General features: G+C 40.9%; 1 protein-coding gene across 1 annotated transcript in view; it reads right to left on the bottom strand.

Annotated features, from left to right (window-relative positions):
• CIT (citron rho-interacting serine/threonine kinase) overlaps positions 1-20,468 on the bottom strand; it is a 72,002-nt gene that overhangs the window by 27,278 nt on the left and 24,256 nt on the right. The window contains exons 13-24 of the mRNA XM_071571684.1: positions 19,050-19,169; positions 15,356-15,526; positions 15,045-15,104; positions 14,435-14,488; positions 13,185-13,325; positions 12,684-12,809; positions 9,153-9,248; positions 7,320-7,436; positions 6,806-6,915; positions 4,254-4,428; positions 2,742-2,939; positions 539-592 (exon numbers count right to left, since the gene is read on the bottom strand). Of these exons, the coding sequence (XP_071427785.1) occupies positions 539-592; positions 2,742-2,939; positions 4,254-4,428; positions 6,806-6,915; positions 7,320-7,436; positions 9,153-9,248; positions 12,684-12,809; positions 13,185-13,325; positions 14,435-14,488; positions 15,045-15,104; positions 15,356-15,526; positions 19,050-19,169 (1,422 nt within the window). The remainder of the gene's footprint in view (positions 1-538; positions 593-2,741; positions 2,940-4,253; positions 4,429-6,805; positions 6,916-7,319; positions 7,437-9,152; positions 9,249-12,683; positions 12,810-13,184; positions 13,326-14,434; positions 14,489-15,044; positions 15,105-15,355; positions 15,527-19,049; positions 19,170-20,468) is intronic.

Here is a 20,468-nt window from a genome sequence, read left to right as displayed (position 1 = left end):
ATGAAATGAATCTGAAAACATGTCAAAGGTCTCAAGGTGAAAATTCAGATCCTGGAGTCCTCTCTGCACTTTGAGCAGATAACTACATGTCAATGGATTATTTGGAACCTTAACATTTCTTGCCTCTTCAAACAGTGCTAAAGTCCTCCTTAAAACCCACTCTGGCTTAGATCTACAATGTAGCTCAGGATTTGGACAGGCAGATCTTTTCTTCTTGTGAGCAGAAAAGATCTTCACCTACAGTCATTTCTTGCAGCTGCTACACCATTCTTACTAGCTGCACTGCAATGAGATATTTTAATTTACTTTCTTCTCCAAAAAGAAGAACAGTATCAATTTCATGATCAGACTAAAACCTCAAAATTGAGGTTTACCTGAAACCTAAAAGAAATCAAATCCAATCCATCCAGCTCCTACTAACACCTTGAAGCCAGAAGTCCTCATTAGGAACTAGTGCCATCAAGGATTAAATGAGGAAATTGTTTGTTTCATTATCCTTAATTTCAAAATAATTCAAGGATCTGTATTTAATACTCACTGTGCAGCTATTACGAAGGGCTTCAAATTTACGCTGGATTTCATCTCTATGTGCCTAAAGGAGGTAAGAAGTTAATCATCAATTTTTCATACATTAGAATTCGAATCCAACAGCTGTTGCTAAACAATCTGCAGAACAATCTACCAGCAAGCAAAGTTTGGAAGGCAGATGCTGCAGGCTGTGAAAGCACTTTGCAGTGGCAAAGAACTGATTAGCAAAAGTCACATCCTACTTCATCAACACACACTTGTGCTCCCACTTCTGAACTGCTTCAGGAAAATGTACAAACTCGAGAATGGAATTGTGTAACAGGGTCCTTCTGAAATGGTCACCAGAAGACTTGTTGATTCCATGGTGAGTTTGTACATTCTTGACATTTTAATTTGAGTTGGTTTTACTTCCATATCCAGATTGGTATTTCATAGGAAATAAATACTGCATACAATTTAATGCTTGCAAAGAAAAGCTGCAATGATGTATTATGCAAGCTATCCCAAACAGCTCTGCCAATCTACCTGAATCCTACCACAAGGTCCCATTTAATCCCAAGCCTCTCTAAAAAGCAGTAGCAAAACCCAATAATCAATTCTTTGGAAGACAGCATCCAAAGTATGGAAAAGTGCAAACACTCATTTTAAAGAATGCAGGATTGCATGCACCATTTTACCCCCTAATTTCCAAGCAAAGCATGACAAAGCAAAAAGTTCTTGTTTCAGCCTCATGGCCTCTCTCAAAATCCATCAAAGTGATTTAAAAAGTGTCTAATGTCATGTGCTAAAGGTAACCTGTGTAAAGGTTTGTGCACGAGCACACCCAGCCACCTTTCTTCATTCAGAACATTTTCCTTAGAGCCAAGAGACTAAACAGGAAAAAACTGTTCAGCAGAAGTCAGATATGAGAGCTCAAAAGCTATCTTACCACAACAGGCAAGTGAAAAGTAAGAAAAAAAGTACAATAAAAAAATCCATGCCAGGAATAGTCCCCAGCCCACCGAGCTGGACTGTCTCACAGCAGCTGCTCCCAGAGCACCACCATTCTGCCAAATTATCTGCAGCAATGACTGAGTGAACACAGGGCATGAATATTCATCTGTTTCACTGTTGGGTAAAGACATCAAGCACATCACCAGCCCACTGGCAGTGATATTTGTTGTTATGCAAAGCTTTCAGCTGGGAGGGACTGCCTCAGCTTGGAGCAGAAAGGAACCCAGTGCCATGTTCTGTTCAGTTGTTCTCGGGCCTCGATGCTGTTGCTGCCCTTGCCCAGCCTGTGCCTGCTTTGGAACTGAGGGAATGGTTCTCCCATTCATCCACCAAAGCATCAGCATGATTCCAGCACCCACACCAGCTGAGCCCACCACCCCTTCCAAAAACAGCAATGGCAGGAGCACTGAGAACAGTTTTAGGATTAAATGCCACTGGAGCACGAGATGCACATTTTCAACACTTCCAAAGAACAGGATCTGAGGGTCATTGGAGGCTGCAGCTTGAGGGGGGTTAGTGCTGGCAGCTCAGCTCCACTCTCTACCCCACAACCCTGGGAGTCTTTTGTGAAGGAAATATTTCTTAGAATCAAACAGTTTGAAAGCATGTTTTTGTACTCAAGAGAAAGCAACCAGCAACATAGAATTTCATTTGCAGGGGGCTGGGGTGGAAGAGGGCGGCAGGACTTGAACTTTTTTTCCTTTCTGTCATTCACACACCTTACCAGAGACTGCAAGACACGTGACAATTTTTAATGAAACAAGCATTATGTGCTAAGAACACTCTTTTTCTAGGAATTTGGTGGGGTTTTTCCCCACCCTGAGTAAGTATCCTCAAAGCAGGGTAACTGATAGAAAGAAAATAATCAAAACATTTATGATTATCAAGTACTTTCAGACTCATGAGCTATTATTTAAGTAAGTTAATCAGAGTAAAACTCCTAATAATACCAATTTCAGGAGCAGCCTTCAGTACAAAAGTAATAATGCTCCTACAAGCCATCAATTAGTTTTGGCAGCAATGAACCCCTACTAGGAAGTTTTCATACGGTTAGATACAATTTGGCATTTTAGCCACTCCTGCCTCTATTAACACAAGCCAAAACTCACACCCAGTTCTGAAAATTAAAAATTTAATAGCATAAATTAATTTTGACTTCTGATGCACCTACACAATTCTAATCTGTTTATAGAGTTCATGGTGCAGGTGTCAGGGCTCACCGTGAGGGCTTGGATCTCCTCCTCAGCCTCGGCCGTGGTCTCCTCCAGCTCGGTCTTGGCCTCGCGGAGCTGGTTCTCCAGGGCCGTGCGCGCCGCCTGCAGCCCCGTCACCTGCGACTCCCGCTCCTGCAGGGTCAGCTGCAGCTCCGTCAGCTGCCTCTTCAGCTCCAGCTTCTGCTCCTCATGCTCCAGACTAACCTGGAAAAGGAAAATGCAGCATCCGAGTAGAGTTACTAACAAAGAAACAACAGGCAATGAAATGGCGTTTCAGACCCCACCTTAAGGTGCCATTGCCGTGTCCGTGCCAAAAATCACATCCGGACAGATTCCCTCAGTCACTGAGAAGTCAAGGATGCAGATCTGTCTACTCCCTAAAAACTACTGGTTTGCTTGGGAAAAGGTTGAAAACAACCTGGCATTTTGAAACTACAAGGACACAAGAACAGTTCCTGCTGTGACTCAAACTTCACACATCAAACATTGATACAAAGAGTTGCAGTAGTTTGTGATGAACTTTCTCCACTGAAACAGAGTCTTCAGGAATCTTTACTTGGGAATCTCTAGGTACAAATGTCCATACTAATCTCTATTTTTATGTAAATGTTATAAACACTTTGCAATTGACTTTCATATTTCATCTTCCCTTCAGATTCCTTTTAAAGAAACCCACCAGATCATCCGGCTCTGGGTTTACCTGAATGGATTCTGATTAAGGTTTTCTTGAGGCACACTCAGGGACAAACATGTCGTTTCATGGATAAGAAATAAACCACCAACAGAACAGATCTCAGTGCTCTAAATCAATTCCAAACTTCAGCACCTCCTTCAGGCTGTCTTCTCTCCCAAAGGAATCTGTCTGTTGTGCTGGAGATGCATGACAAGCCTGTCAGAAATCTTACACTGGTCCCAAACAGCTTCCAGTCAAACAAGGACATGGTTTTCCAACCCCTAAAGGGTTTCAGTCTTAGCTGAAAATTAGTGGAGACTGGAGAAGGTAAACAAAGATTTGAAGTGGCTCCAAACTAGTTGATACAAAACTAAAAATGAAGCACAGCTCACAGATCTTTAAAAATGTGTATTTTCATATTACTGTTAGGTTTTCTTTCCAGAAAACTCTGGAAAATGCATGTGAAGCAACAGGTCTCCTGTTTTCTTACAGTAGTTCTGTTGTGTCCTTTGCTCTCTATGCTGTGGACTCTAAAGGTGTGGTTAAACATAGCTGAGCTTCTATTCTCTACCCAGACAATATTATAAGGATATTGTAGAAAAAACTCACATAAATAGGATTCTGAGAATGCCAAAGGACCTAAAATCTCAGATTAAGTATGACAAGCCCTAAATTACTTAATTTTATCTCCTCCTAATGAGCAATTTTTAATTATTGTTTTACTACTAGGGGGGAAAAAAGTACTTAGACCAAACTAAATTCATACACTTTCAAATACCACTAAACCAACTTAATTCTAGTTCTCAGTACACTATTCAAGGAAGTTTTTTGGGAGTATTTTGCACCTCTCGCAGCCGCGTCTCCAGCTCCAGCAGGCGGTTCTTGTCAGTGTGATCCTGGTGACTCATCTTCTCCAATTGTTCCTCTAATTTTCGATTCTGGGCCTCTAACTTCCCAGCTTGTGTTTCCAAGTAGAACTTCTGCTGCCTGAGCTCTGAAATCATCTCCTCCTGGGCTTTCCTGACGGGAGAAACGCACAAGTGACAAACCCAGAATGTCCCCAACAAATGTCCTTCCCCTGGGGTGAAGTGAGGAAGAGCACAAGTGTCCTGATAAGTAGAACAGTTAAGTTCATAGCTTAAATTCACCATCCCAACTAAAAATAAAAAATACTAGTGTATGCATCAACATACGCCCAGAGCACTAAAGTGCCATGTTTGCAAGGTGCACAGACAAATGAGTCTTGTACAGGGTGATCTGCAACAATATTTAGGCTACAGCTCATTCTTCTCATTTCTTCAATCCTTTGTTTTTCTATATGGCAAAAATAAATGCTAAGAAGAGTTGCTTTTGTTTCCACAAGATAAGGGGAACCCTGTGCTTCAGGATTGGGGGTTTGGGTGTTGTTTGTTGGGGTTTTAAGTTGTAATGGACCCAGAACCTGACCTACACTCACATGAAGCTTTGCTGTCTCTGATCAAATTCTTAATCTACAAAGTGAACAAAAGCAATTACTTGTGCTCATAAGAATTCTGAGAGCTGGCAATGATTAATTATTACCATTTGAAATGGATACTCTCAAAAAAAAAGAAAATAAAAGGGGTCTTTGTACATTATTTACAATTCCTGGAATCATGTTATCATGCATTGGAAAGTTCTGCCTCATCATGTGCTTTCTGCTTAGAAGCCTCACGAAGCTCTACATATATTAATGAATTAATATTTTAAGAAGTTCACTCTGAGATAAGCTGTTATTAATCCTATCCCAGAGAAATTATGTGGGTTGCCCAAGATCAAATAGGAAGACTTAACAAAACTAAAAATAGAACTTTAGTCTTCTGACTCACATTTCTGTGCATTGCAAGCAAAGCTACCCTTTCACCCTTTGTCTTTTTTTAATTTACCTCCACAGATTATTGTCAGCCAGAACTGTCAAATGGTGTTACTTCATTTCCTGCTGTTTACTGGGCTATCTTCTCAGGAACCTGATAATCACTGGTTTCCTCAGATACCCCTGGAACAAAAGTTTGCAGAGCTCCCCTCTCCTCTAAAGGGTTTAATCACTAGTTCTCCTCTTGATACATGCTCAGATTAGCTGTGGCTTTTGTGCATCCAAAATGCAGCCCAACAACAATTTAAGTATTTTTCCCAGCCCAATTCACCAAATAAGCAAAAATTCATTAACTATCTGCATGCATAATAAAGCAACTGCCTCTTATAAATGTTGCTAATTCTGTACCACCTTCTACCAATCCTTCAAAGTTGTGTCATTTGACAATGTGTCTCTCAATAATCTATTCTAAGTCCTATGTTAAAATGTCATGTCATGTTTTTCTTGATTTTTGTGACTCTCCAGCTCAGTGTGTTGCCCTCAGAGGGTGCATCCAGCTCAGCTAAATTCTTACAGTCAGACCAAAGACTGTGGCATTTGACCTTCCACATCCTTCCCAGGTACACACTGGGACAATATTTCTGTTTTATTTCAGCCTGAAGGTGAGTTATGGCTTTTGCTGCCTCAACAAACTTCCTGGGTGATTAACTGGAGGTCATCTGGAGCATCAAGCAACACAATTAAACTCATCAGTTATTTCTGTGAATATTTTTGGCTGCACAGGCTAAAAGAACTTGCCAGATATTTGAAATACAATGAAAATTGGAGCCATTACATATCTGGAGGCATAATCATCACTGAAAAGGAATAAAACCATGGCAGCTCTTTGCCAAAACTCATTCTTGTTTGGTTCTATTCAATATTAGAGGTGAATCTATCCAAGTGCTTCCCACAGAAACACGACCTGACATTGCTTCCAGCAGCTGACAGGCACTGAAACCTTTGGCTGATTGTACAGAGTTGGTTTTTCTGAACCCAGTGAGGGCATAAACTGCTTTAGCTTTGCCCTGCAGGATGTACCAAATCATCCATGCAGGATGGGATGTTTGTGAATTAAAGGTGTTTAAAGTTTTCAATTTCAACATCACATGTCACAGGAACCAAGGAAAATATAAATTCTATTGGCAATATGTTTGTTCAAGAGAGGACTATGTGCTTCTCCACAGGTAATTTAGATATTACAATTATTAGCATTCACTGAACATATTTGGCAAACCTGCACAGATCACCTGCCTTAGGAAAGGCTCCAAAGTAAACACTCCCTGAAATACAAACCAATTTTCCCAGTGATGTTTGAGGAAACACAAAATACACAGTGAGCCAGAGTTAAGTGAAGAACAAGCACATTTCTGAAAGGCTATCACTGAAAATCAAGCAGGGAGCACAGCAGGCCTGCAAGAAAGAGCCACTTCTACCCTGAGAATCAGAGAATCATTTAGATTGAAAAAGGCCTTAAGGTCACCTTGCTGAGACCTGTTCAGCAGTGGCAGCAGCTGCCACACTTACATGTTCCTCTGGGTAAAGAGGCTGCTGTTTGCTGCCAGCTTGTTGGCCTCAGACAGCTCCACAATCCTCTGCTCCAGTGACCTGATCTTTGAATCCATTGCATTGATCATCTGAAACACAAGTGATTATAAAGTTTATAAAAAATCTGAACTCCAAAAACAAAAAGAACTAAAGGAAAACTGAACAAATGGCCAAAAGAGCATCAAAGGTGTAATTCCTGGAGCTATTTACAACTTGCTTTTTGCTGCTTTAATATTTGAAAAAAAAGCAACCATTATATTATCAAGGCACAAAATAAGGGGTTCACAGCAAGCTACATGGCTAATTTAAAGGAAATATTCTAGAAGATACTCAGAATTTAAAAAGCACGTCTTTTAAAATTAGCATTAATCAACGATTTTCCTTCAAAGCAGCTCAGCAGCCCTACCAAACCTCAAACAAGATTATCTTGCTTGAAATCAGCCTCAGAAAGCCACTCCTCAGCTGCTTTGATTTCCAGCCCAGCAGTACCTACCGCCTTCTGCTCAGCCAGGACTTTACATTTCTCACGAGCTTCTTCCTCATGTCTTCTCAGCATATTCTCAAGGGCTTCCTTATCTGCAAGATCTTTCTTCATCTGATTTTCCAACACCTAAATGAAGACATTTCTTTTGTCTAAATTATATCTGTTTCACTGGGCAAAGGGCAAGCAGAAAGAAAATCAAGATAGACAGAATTTTTTTAAGCAATTGATCATATCTCAAGCAAAATTCATCCCTTGATGCAACTGCATGAAATCCATGGGAGAGCAAACTCCAGGAAAGAGCAATCCCTCTGTTACCTCTGAAGGCTGAACGTAATGATGGGACTTTACAGACATGGAAACAGTGTAGATTTTTTTTAAACTATTACTTTAAGTCATATAAACTGTGTTCAAGAACAGCTCTGGATTAATGCAAGCAAAACCAGAAAAACTCTCTACCCCAAAATATGTTCAGCAGGGAAAGTAAGAAAGTGCCAATCCTGAACAGCCCTACCAATATGGCTCAGAAGAAATTTGTGAGTTCCATAAGTATGGATGAGAAAGGCAACTGAGAACCACATGAATTCTTCCAGTAGGATACACCAAATCTGACACCTAAGTAAAAAACTTCTCTTTGTGGCACAAATACCTGTCATTAGGAACAGGACTAAAGTAATTAATTGCTACATTTTTAAAAAAATCCATGTTATGTAGGTATGTCCAGAGCTCTCAATCAAATGAAAGTTGCTTCCTTCAAAGACAAGATTTCAAAGGTACAAATTCTGGACACCACAGGATATTTTTTACTGTTCCAATTACAAAAAACCCCATGTCCTCTTTCATGCCTTTGAACCTCTTTCACTTGGCTTCCTGATTTCTCCTATTAAACCCTCTAACACATGTCTCCATAATGCACTGGCTCTCTTTTTCTTTTCATTCTTTTTCCAATGCCTATCCTCTTTTCCAGCTTTTATATTACCACTTCTTTCCCAACATCTACATCTGATCTTCCTGTTTTCTGTCACTCTCCTCTCATTGCTGATTATCACATGCTCTGATCTGCCAGCAAATCTTGTTTCTCTTTTCATCCTTCTTATTTCTCCCACAGAAATTTCTTCCCTGCTCTTAAATACTATGTCCTCTCAAGCTAAAATGTAGAATTAAGTTCCTAGATAAATGTACTAGAGAAAGATTGTTTCTACTAAGAATAACCTGTTTTAGCAAAGATTCTTACAAAATGCATTCACTGGCTGTCATACTGTAAGTTCTTTAGAAAAAAAACCATAGCCAGTGCACAGACTCCTATTTCCCAGCTTGTTTTTCCTAATTTTAGATGGTGTGTCTGATTCTATTTCTAACTGTTTGTTAATGCTACCCTGGAAAAGACAAAAACAAAGTGGGTGGTTTCTGTGGCTTCTTGGCAGATGTTACAGCTCCAAGAGGATGGAATTTCAGAAACACTCCAGTATTTGTTGCATTTAAAACCTGCAGGTAGGCTGAGTGAGCACTCACAGAAAATCACCAGGAGGAACTGAAAGCTTCTTCAGGGTGTGAGATCCAACAGCATTAAGGATCATTTAGTCAGCAAAAGTCAAATTCCAATCACCAACTGCCTCCCTGTAGGTCTGATTTCCAATCCCTGTGCCCTGATGCAGTGCCACAGACAGAGAGGGCACAATGGCAGGGACTGGGAGGGAGGAAAACTCAGATCCCACCAAGGGCCCTGCACATTCCAGTGGGCTGAGCAAGAGGCAACTCATAACACTAAACAATCAGAACATAAAGACAACTGTTAATGAACTCCTTCTACCCACAAAAGCTTGTAGGAAGATAAGACATTTTTACTTTGAGTTTTTCCTCGTAGAATTGTTCCTTCTGTTTCAGCTGCAGCTCCAGGTGTTGTGCTGCGATCTGAGCCTCGCGGTGCTTTTCCTCCAGCTCCTGAAAGCAGCAGAGATCCACATTCAGAGACAAAGCCATGGCAGGGCTGTGTGCAAGTGTTACACAGGTACCACTCATTCATTCTCCTCTTTAAGGCTTCACACTACAAAAATCCCAAGCCCAGGGCTGTCACATTAAAAAAAACCTTATGAGAGCTGCACATTATCAGCTTTGAGCTTTGCATATTGCTGCTGACCCATCCACTGCAGAGCAGGTTCTCTGCTAAGGACAAAGATTCCTCCTTCCATGGTAAGAATCTCCATTTCCCAGTAAAATATTCTCAAAGATAGGCCAAGGACACTTGGTGAAAACACATAGTTATAAACATTTTATAGCTGCAGTGGCATCACAGGAAGTTCAGATCTATTTTTATCAAGGTCTCTCACTTGTTTTCTCAGAGAAAACCTCAATAAGGGGGTATTGCTGTCAATGCTTTTCATTCTGCATTCAGAGTGGGAATAGCATTTACTTTGCTGTATTCCTCAGACAAATGTTGTCAGAATAACTATTTATAAACTGCTTGGAAAATGAAAAGTGCAGGATGCAAGATATGTGGTGGAACATGCCAGAATGTCTTTAACCTCTTTACTTCACATCAGGTTCAGCCATGCACAGCAGGGACTTAAGTGATTTGTAACTCAGAAAATTAGCAGTATCTGCTGTCTGACTGTATTATTTGGGGTATATCTACAATCACCTTGCAACAGGACACCTCACAAGAGCTGAGCTTACAACTTTAGGCTCATTCACGTTGTATTTGTCACTCCAACAATTTCCCCAGAACAGGAACAGCTCCAGATGTGTCACTCACTACCACTGGATTGACTTTTGCATGGACAAATTCAGATGCTGGGCTGCATCCAGGTCTCCTGTCTGTCTTCATTACTGCACAGCACAGGAAAACTTCCTGATATTTGTGTGTAGTTTAGCACTTCTCATACTATTTCCATATTCTCTTTTCTGACCTTCCTCACCTTGAAAACATACAACAACTTTTCTTGCAATGGTGATTGCAATGGACCAGAAGTGAGAATCAAAGAGGAGGTTCACCAAAAGTAGGTCACCTACAGTGCCTAGTCCCAACACTTCTGCATGGAATGGAGATTGCTGCTTTTTGCAATTGAAATATGTCTCCCAGCAACAAGAGGGACAACTCACCTCCCCCAGAAGCCCACACGTTTCAGGTCCTGGCAGAGAATCAGACAACCAGCTCAGCAGCAGCTTCAAAGCCACCAGCATCAGACTGCTCATACTGTGGCAGAAGCTCCTCCAGCTCCTGCAGTGGCACTTAACAGCCAGTGTGGGCTTAAAAAGGTAAATCTCTTCCCATTCCAGTTCTCACTCACTATTCTGTATGTAGCACTGACTGTTATTGGCATCACAGTGATCTGCACTTTCAGGCAATAATAAGTATCTTCTCTGACTTGTTTCTCGGTTCTTATTCAATTCATCACAGGCTGGTACCAGATGAGCTGATACTTCTCTGGTCCTGCTTTATGAGTGCACATGAAAACAATGCCTTTATTCAACAATTTCCACCTTATTCTATGCAATTCTGCATCTTCAACTTCCTTCTTACCTTTCTATACCAGGAAAAGTCAGAAGAGTTTGCAGAGATCAAGTTGAGGGGAGGTACAGGGTAGGGGTGGAGGAAAAGAACACCAGTACCCTGTGCTCCCAGGGCACAGATCAAGGGACCAGGAGAGACTGTAGGAATATTTCTTCAATGCCTATTTGACTTTTTTTATAAATACTTTTGTGCCTCTCCAACATTTTGTCAGAACTCCATGGAAACTACCTATAAGAAGAGCTAAACATATCCCATGATTTAAAACAATTAGTCGATATTTCTGTGTTCCCTTCCAGCTTCTCCTCCACAGAGAACATAATCAAAACCAAGGAACAATCCCCAAATATACACAAAAGGCTTATGAAACAATTCAAAGTTTTACACTACTTCTAAACATAAAGTTGGCTCTGTGCCCAGCAGAGTCTCCCACTTACCATGCACTCATGCTATCAAAACAATCTGCAAGGAACAGCACTACTGAAGAACTGATTCTACCTGTTCTTGACAGCAATTAGGCATTCTGATGTTAAAGTCCACATTCCCAGAACAAGCCTGGGTCATCTGTTGACTCTAAATATGCTTATTTATACATTTCCATTTGGACTTCCTCACGTGTGTCTCGGCTTGGGATTACTACCAATAAAATGCAATCCATTTTTTCCTTGTCATATTGGCAACACACAAAGAGAACTCATGAGGAATGCAAAATAAATTTAATTATTCCACTATAAAATTATGCTTCCTGTCCCAGGGAAGCAAAAGAATTAGAAACCCTCTGCTTGGTTCACTGGAGATTGACACACTAACTTGCTGCAAAGATTTAATAGGTTTAAGCAGGAGAGAAACAAGAAATTGTCAACAGAGAAAGCATGTGGGTGAAAATGGTTTCCTGACAAATATTATCTTTGGAGATGAATAGTTTAGATGACTAATTTCTCGCTGCTTCAAAACATAAGCATTTCAAATAGATCTGACCTCTAAATTTCTCTGCAACTTAGTTTAAAAGATAGACATCAATGTTGTTGTTGTTGCAGTATCCTGCCCTGAGGATGTTTTACTTCTGAAACAATACTAGGTAAATAATTTAAATAATTTAAATATTATTATGCTGGCTTAAGGGTGCTCCCACTGAGACTAAAAGTACAGGAGTGAGTTTGTAACTAACTACAGGTGCAAATAGAGTTTGAGTGCTTAAGCTTTCTCCAGTATGACTGCTACAAGAAACAAAGCCCTTTATTCACCAATTTCCACCTTACTCTGTGCAATTCTGTCTTCTAATCCTTTCATAGAATCATAGAATCGACTGGGTTGGAAAAGCCCTCCGAGATCAAGTCCAACCCTTGGTCCAACTCCAGTCCCTTCACCAGATCATGGCACTCAGTGCCACGGCCAATCTCAGGTTAAAAACCTCCAGGGATGGGGAATCCACCCCCTCTCTGGGCAGCCCATTCCAATGCCTGAGCACTCTCTCTGCAAAGAAGTTTTTTCTCATCTCCAACTTCAGTTTCCCCTGGCAGAGCTTGAGCCCATTGTGCCCCCTTGTCCTATTGCTGAGTGCCTGGGAGAAGAGACCAACCCCCACCTGGCCAGAACTTCCCTTCAGGGAGTTCCAAACAGTGCTGAGGTCACCTCTGAGCCTCCTCTTCTCCAGGCTGAACACCCCCAGCTCCCTCAGCCTCTCCCCACAGCACTTGTGCTCCAGTCCCTTCTCCAGCCTCGTTGCTCTTCTCTGGCCCTGCTCCAGCCCCTCAATCTCTTTCCTGAACTGAGAGGCCCAGAACTGAACACAACACTCAAGGTGTGGCCTTTCCTACCCCTTTCTCACACACACTCACACTTTGAGTTCCATTTTCACCTCTGCTCACCAGAATTTTCTCTGCCATCTGTTGAATCTGTTGGGATTTGGTTTGGATATCCTCTTTGAGGCGGTTTTCTCTTCGTTCCACAGTCTCCAACCTCTTCACTTGGTTCTCCAGGGAATGGCGCCGTTCCTGCAGAGCAATCAGGAGCTGCCATTTAGGCTGTTCAACTCTGCACCGGCACAAAGCAAGGAGCAGTTCCCAGGAAAAAACAGGCTGAAGCAGTCAATATATATATTTGGCTTTTATATTTTAAATCCTCATCATGCCTCAAATCCCTCAGGTAACCACGTGTCCTTATTGACTCCTCACTCAGAATAAAAAACCTCTCAGCTTTCTTCAAAGAAATGTTTCTTTTTTAATTAAAAATGGATTAATATCTAACAACACATCCGCCTGAAGAGTTTCTACAGGAATACACACTGTTCAGAGTCATCCAGATGAGGCTTCCTAAGCTGAGGCTCATCCCAATAACTGGTTTACTCCAGACAGACACTCTCCACTCACCTCTGCTTCAAGTAATTTCTTCTTCATGCTTTCATTGGAATCTTCCCTGTTCTGCAGCTTCTCCAGCTCCTTCTCAGCTCTCTCCTTCGCCTGACGGATGTTCTGCAGAAGCTCAGTTGCCTCTGAGCTGGCCTTCACAGCCTGAAAGGCAAAAGGAAGGAAAAAAAGAGGTATTATAAAAGCACACACAAAAATTTGGCATGTGAAAGGATCACAACCTCAGGATGGTCAACAGTCTGAATAAAAACATTAGAGAAGTTCAGCCTAATAGTCTAAATTAAGACAACCACAAGCATGTGCAGGACCCCAAATTCTAACTTCAATTATGTAATTCTATCTTCTGTTTTCACAAAAAAGAATTGAAATCCAGGAGATACACCTGTTTGTCTTGCTGTACTGCAAGTTTCTACTTGACTCTATGTCTTGAAAGTAAAGTAAAGCCCCAAATTCAGCTCAAGTTCTCAGAAAGAACTCACAAAATACTCTTAATAAAAGATCAGGAGAATAACCTGTTGGCCTAAAGATAATTCCTTTAGCATTAATGAAGGGAGAAAAGGAGACGGGGATTAAAACATGATTGTTTTGAAATATTAAAAGTACTATTTATATATAGCTTTGGCCTCCTGATCATATCCATGATTATTAACCCCTGAAAAAGGCCCCTCTCAGAAGGTGCCAAGTTTGAAAAGCTCACCCAGAGGATTATTACGACAACCCCTTTCTCTTCTGGAGAAAGATTCCCATAAGGGAAGTTCTCTGACTGTTCTGACAGTGATGCCTCAAGTGCCAGACTGACCACGACAGCAAACACTCAGTATTATGAACATCCTTCAGCATAAATTGGTATGAATAACTGAACTGTTAAGTGCCTTTATAATTATAGCAGAGTATACTGGGAGACTAAACCAAATCCAACATGTATTTTACAAGTGAGCTAAAACCAGCTGAACTCTTCAGAGACAAGGGAGCAGTGCATTGCCCATGGCATACCCATTAAGTGAGAATTTCTTTACACTACTCCAGTTCTGACTCAGCTTCATTTGTAAAAATAAACACTGTTGACATGCCTCAAGAGCCAAAAGCATATTGAGAACTCCAATGATTTGATACCAGTTCCCACCCCCCTTTCCTTATCCCCCGTGCTGTGACTAACTCTATTTTTGAGGGTAAAACAAAGTGCATCCCTCTTCTTCATTAAGGTTTCACACAAAAATCTTGTGGAAAACTCACTTTCACCACCCAGCCATTACCTTTGTCAGCTTTTCCTGCAGCTCCTGGATTTTGGCCTGCTGCTCTGTATTGATCTATAGTTAAATAAAAAGATGGAGGGAGTCATAAAACCAGAAAGGGAAAAAGTGCTCTCTGCTGATGACACCATATTTATTTTGATTCCCTTCCAAAAAATCTTTGTTTCTCCCTATCAAATCCATCACATCAAAATGTTCCTTGGCCAATCTATTCCCATTTTGCTGACTTCTGGTTGATTTCATATTTTGGTCACTAAATAGACTGTTCAGTGTGAGAATCCTCAGAAAGCCTTTCAGTTTTCATTTGCTCTTCTTACAAATAAAGACAACTCTGATGAATCCCCAGCCCAGCTCCAAACTGGGATGACACATCAAGGCCCATCTTTGCCTGGCTTCTGAACACAATCCATTACGAGCGGGTTATCCAGAGAGAGCTTTATATCAAAGCAGAATGAACAGTGAATCACAGCAAGAAAAAGATGTCCTGAAAAGTAAAATGAAATGGGGAGGGCTGTGAGGTCGTGCATGTCACAGACGTGCCAAAGACACTCTTGGTTTCTGTGCATAACGTGAAGACCCAATTAGCAAACTCCAGGACACTGAAATAACATACCTTCTCCAACTTGCAATACAACTCTCCTGCTTCATTTTTTCCTTGATCTTTAACCTGTAACTTAAATACAAAATACATAAAAATCTCAGAAAGAGCTGTAGTACATTGAGCTTCTATCCAGTCACACAGTTTAAACATTAGGATTTACACAAAGTTTCAGTCCTGTTATTTTGAGGACACAACTGAAAAACATTTTGTGTTAGTTGTACAAACCACCCTGATCTTTGAAGGACACCACCCCAACTCGTGTGTGTGTGTCAAAAAGCACTAGAAATTCAAGCAAATCATCAGCCCCCTGGAGCCTAAACTACCTTTTGCAGTTTATTGTGGCATTCGGCAGCTTTGCGTTTGAACTCCTCGGCCGCCAGGCGCGACTCCCGCAGCTCCGACTCGTAGAGGTCGCTGCGCCTGCGAGCGGAGATCAGGTCCTCTTCTAACTGATTCATCATCAACCTCATCTCTTCTACTTGAGCTTGATACTCCTGCAGTTGTGGTGGAAGGGGAGGAGAAGGTATTACGTTTTAGAGGCAACAGGGGAAGTGTGTGGAGCAGCAGATCCCAGAAAACTGATTGCAGCAAGAGATGCGTTTAAGAGGATGTGGAAGAAAAGGTAAAGTACAAACTGAAACAGTAAAAACTAAACACAATCACATGGATGGTGTTCTGGTTTTAGTCTCACCGTTTTCAACTCAACACCTCAAAAAGCCAAAACACTGACTTTTTGAGAGTGCAGGAACACACAGATACATCTACACACAAATGATAAAAATTACTTACATTTCTAAGTTTTGAAACAGAAATGTGCCTTTGAGTTGGTGTCTCTACTAAATGCTCAGATGCTCCCTCAAGATCTATTTTCTCAGGCTGATAACATGACAGTTATCACAGATCTGCACAGCTTGGGTAAAAGGAAAGAAGGAGAAGCAGAGGGGTAGCACAACGAGACTTCCAGCCATCAGCTATTTTCTCTTGACAGTTAAAAAGGATCACATAGCTCTGCATGGGAGAGAACCTAAAATCAAATATTATCTTAGAAAAACTACCTAAAAGTCACATTGCCCACAGAAGATGTTTGCCTAGATAGGCAGAAATGAAGATTCCCCATGCAGGAGACTACAAGATGGGGCTTTTGGATGGGGAAGGTGGGGGAAGAAAAGAACATTTGAGTTTCCTATCTCGATAACACTGGGAACTCAAACTGAGACTAGCTCAAGAGATTGTTTCTCATATATTCACTGGATAAAAAAGAATTTAATTATGTTTATTTAGCATTTACTAAGTCCTCTAAGTATACATTTCATAAAATTACTCTAACGCAAAGCTGAAAAAAAACCCCAAAACTAAAGCATTTTTATGAAGATGAGAACAAGTAGAAAACATGCACATCAAGAGCTGGGAACAAAGATTATGAAGGACTGACAGTGGGGGAGTCTATCTTGCTTTCCAATTTAATACCTTACAATACGCCTGGCTGCCCCCATATGGAGCAGAGTGAGTGTCTCGTGACAGGGGGAGGTTTGTCAGCGCTCCCTCCAGACAGGCAGCGCCTCCAGCTCCACACGGGGCGGCACCAACACTGACCCCAGAGGAGCCCCTGATCCTCCAGCAAGGAGAGTTTATCAGATATTTAAAGCTGGGCCTTTAGGAGGCTGCTTGACTCTCCCTTACAGGGAGCACGGCTCAGGGGCTCTCTGGTTTGCAATCCCCAAACTGGTTCTCCAGTTTGAAGGCAGACAGGGACCTGTTCTTTCCAGTTAGTCTCTTATGGATGATCTTATTTTCTTGCTGGAAAGAATTAGAGCCTTTTGATAATAACAAAGCAGATATTAACTCAAATATTCTTTGCAGACAAATACATTTGTGAAGAAAAAAGGCAGACTGGTTTGAGGGAATACATGTTCTGCTCAGAAAGTATAATTTGTTAAGACTTCCTAAATTACTGGGCTTCCCTATCAACAAGCACTTGACCAAAGAATTACAGGTATGACTACAGTTGCCACTGTGACAATGAGTGTTTGGGAAGGGAGGAGAATGGGGAAGGAGAAAAGAAGGAAGAAGAGGAGAGAGTTAGTAATATTTCAGGTTTTCTTGTTTCATCACATTTGCAAGAATATCTTTGAATAAGTGTCATGATAAGATCAGAGGAACAGGCCACACCACTCAAGCCAACACAGAACAAACCTCTCAGATATTCACTGGTCAGAGTTTAAGAACTACCAAGAGGTACTTAGCACATATTACTGGACAGGCAAAGCTCAGGGCATGTACCTGAAGCAAATCACATCAGGGAACTACATACAGATGAGTGGGGCTTTCAAAAAATACAGATTCTGACTCGTTGCAAGTTCATCTGCTCATACAGATCTTCATCAAGTAACAACCAGAGCACAGGCTTAGTTAAAATAAAAAACCAAAATGAAACAAAACAAAACCAAAACCTAAACACACACCCCAAACAAACAAAAATCCCACAAACCCACCAGGCTCTTCTATTCAAGTACCTGAGGTTAAGTTGAACCTACAGCCTTGCCCTGAAAATATCATATGCCTAAGTTTTGAAGGTTCTGATTTGCTGTTGATTTGACTTGTTGTCCCTCAAGTTTCAGGTTTTCAACAGCAAAACTCTGAGAGACTCTTCCATCTCATCTCCCAGCTCCCTCTGACATAAAGATCATGATCCAAGTTAATGGCCAAGGTCCACCTGCTCGTGTGAGTCAGCACAAACATCTCAGCATTTCCTGTTGCAATGTTCTTGCATGTGAGTCTCAGAAAGCTCAGAAGACCTCCCCAGATATGACAGTCTGCAGGATATTACAGATTCATTTGTTGACCTAAGCAGCATTTTTTATGTCATTGTGAATCTTCACAAGCCAAATTATGAGATTCTGGGACAAAGCATTTGATTAGAAATTACTTCCATTATGTTTCCTCTGTTACATGTGTCTGTACTGCCTAAGAATCTGTGGGCATTTATAATCATCAAAAATGTTCCACATTTCAGCATTTAAAGCAACTTTGCTAGCAAAGCCCCAGAACAGAGAGCAGGGAGCTTTAGATCCCTGGATTACATAAAACAGCCACCCAGAAGAATGCTGGAGAAGTCCATGGAGGCCTGAGACATCCAGAGGGTTGGGTTTGCATTTCATTACTTTTTACATAAGAGCTTCTCATGTCTGGAGAATCATTACCAAGGTTTCTGGGTTTCCTTGTCTCAAACACTTTGAAATGAGTCAGTTAAACGTTTGTAAAGTGCTTTGAAGATGAAAACCAACAGATAGTTGCAAAGAACTATTTGAATGCTACAGCAAACTTCAATTTCTTTTTCTCAATGCAGTATGTTGCTGTTAATTAATAAAACTGAATGGGTTCTGTCTTGTAAACAATTTTAAATCCTAAAAAGTCTAGATTTGTCACTATATTTTTATTTAATTCTGATTTTTTCCTTATGAACAACTATATGGATTAATGAATTTTTAACATTCTTCTACTGGAAAAAAAATCATGAATTTCCACTTTGAAAACAGATTAAATTAGCAAAAGAACAGTTTGGCAACACACATTCTATTTTGAAAGAATAATATTTTAAATGGCCAGATAAGAAACAAGGGAAAAAAGCCCAAAAAATTAAGGCTAGCTCAGTTCTCTCCCAGGTGAAGATTCATTAACTTCTTGTGCAATTTGCATATCTTAACCATTTTAAATAGATAGCTCATTTCTAAGGCAGCATATTACTAAGCATTGCAACTTTCCCCTAAGCTAGTTTTATAGACAAAGTACTTTCAGGACTAGGAAAAGAAAAACATGGAATTTGGTGTCTGTGCTTACTTTTAAATATACAAGTGGCATTTTGTTGCTTGCTGTCTAGTTTAGGAACCCATGTGAAAACACACACATTGGGAGTTATCCCAACCTGCCAACATCAACACAATCCTGGCACCAGAGTTGGACCTGCCAGGAATGCCTGTGTGGGGACAGCCACCCTGCTGCCCAAAGAAGCAGGAATACCTGTTCTTTGATCTCTTGCAGTTTTCGGCTTTGCTCTCTGATATCATGAAGGAGCTGCAGTGCCTTATCATCTTCCTGAGACACCTCCATCCGTGCCTGCTCCAGGCTGCGCTTTAAGCTCTGCAGAAAGCAAAATGTTCAATACACAGTCTTTGGGTTTGCAAATGGTTGTATAACGAAGATCTTTAGTTACACAAAGGCCTCCTTGGCTGCAGTGAGGCACCAAAAAAAATTTAAAATAATTAAAAAATAAAAATCAAGGCACCAGTGATGGAACCCTAATGAAATTCATGGCCAGTGCTGCTCCTGTCTGAACAGAAGCAGCTCATTTTTACAAACACTGTTTACTCAAATCTTGGTTCAAATCTCTACTTCCTCCCATGAGGTTTAGAGACAAAAACCAAACACAGATCACAAAAGGCATCCATTATTGACAGCATTTATCTATATTTTATCCAGCACTATTAATCCACAACCTAGATACAATCCTTCAACTTCATGTTACTTACATTTTTCTTGCTGTTAAGTGAGTGAAATGTTTTAATTGTTGTTAAACTTCTACAAAGAACAGAAGAGCTGAGTCTGTATCTCACCACACACCTTACCTTCAAATTTGGACCTACCAGTGGAGTTGTCCTCCTATCAACTGAGTATTATTCTTCAACAGAGAGGTATAAACTGAATTTTATTTATTTACCTAGTAGCATTTGGTATGGGAAAATCACTCAGCCCCATTTTAAGGTGTCCTTCCCAACAAGTCAACTCATCAGAAATGGTTTTCAGTTCTCTGAAACAAAGTATTATCTGCACTTTTGTTATTGGTACAAGAGAGGAAACATAATTGTATATCCAACTGAAAATACAGAGACTATCAACTAGAATGAAAATACCCTCTCTGGAATCTTGCCAGGACAACAGGGCAGACATTCCAGCTCCCATGGAAAATGCCAAATGATCTTTGAAGATGTGGTTTTACGGCCTCATTTTTATATTCTACCTGAAAAATAGCACCTGTCCTACAACCTTCCCTGACACTGTGCTGGGGAACTGGATCAGTCTGCACTCGGACACCAAAGATGGAGACAACACCATTGCTTCCTAATCCTATTGGTTCTTGAAGATTTCTGTCATGGCACTGATTAGGCCCCATCCTCTTCCGGCTAAGAGACCTGCAAGAAGTCAAGCCCAAGCATGTTCTAGCACAGCCAGTGAGACAAACATCACGAAGAGCTGCAGCAAGACCAGGACAGTAGTCACTCCTGCATGACCTCAGCACATGACCATGAAACAACACTTGAATAAAACTACCAAGCAAGCTTTTGCAAACACTTCAGGGCTCCATGTTCAACAGAGATCCCCTCACACACTAGTTTCTCTCCATCAAGTACCCCACTGAAAGCACGATGGAAGAGAAAGACA

This window comes from Pithys albifrons, chromosome 17, assembly GCF_047495875.1.
Source record: "Pithys albifrons albifrons isolate INPA30051 chromosome 17, PitAlb_v1, whole genome shotgun sequence".
Classification (NCBI taxonomy): Eukaryota; Metazoa; Chordata; class Aves; order Passeriformes; family Thamnophilidae; genus Pithys; species Pithys albifrons.
Note: the sequence above shows the minus strand (reverse complement) of the source record. Positions and strands in the feature narration are given on the sequence as shown.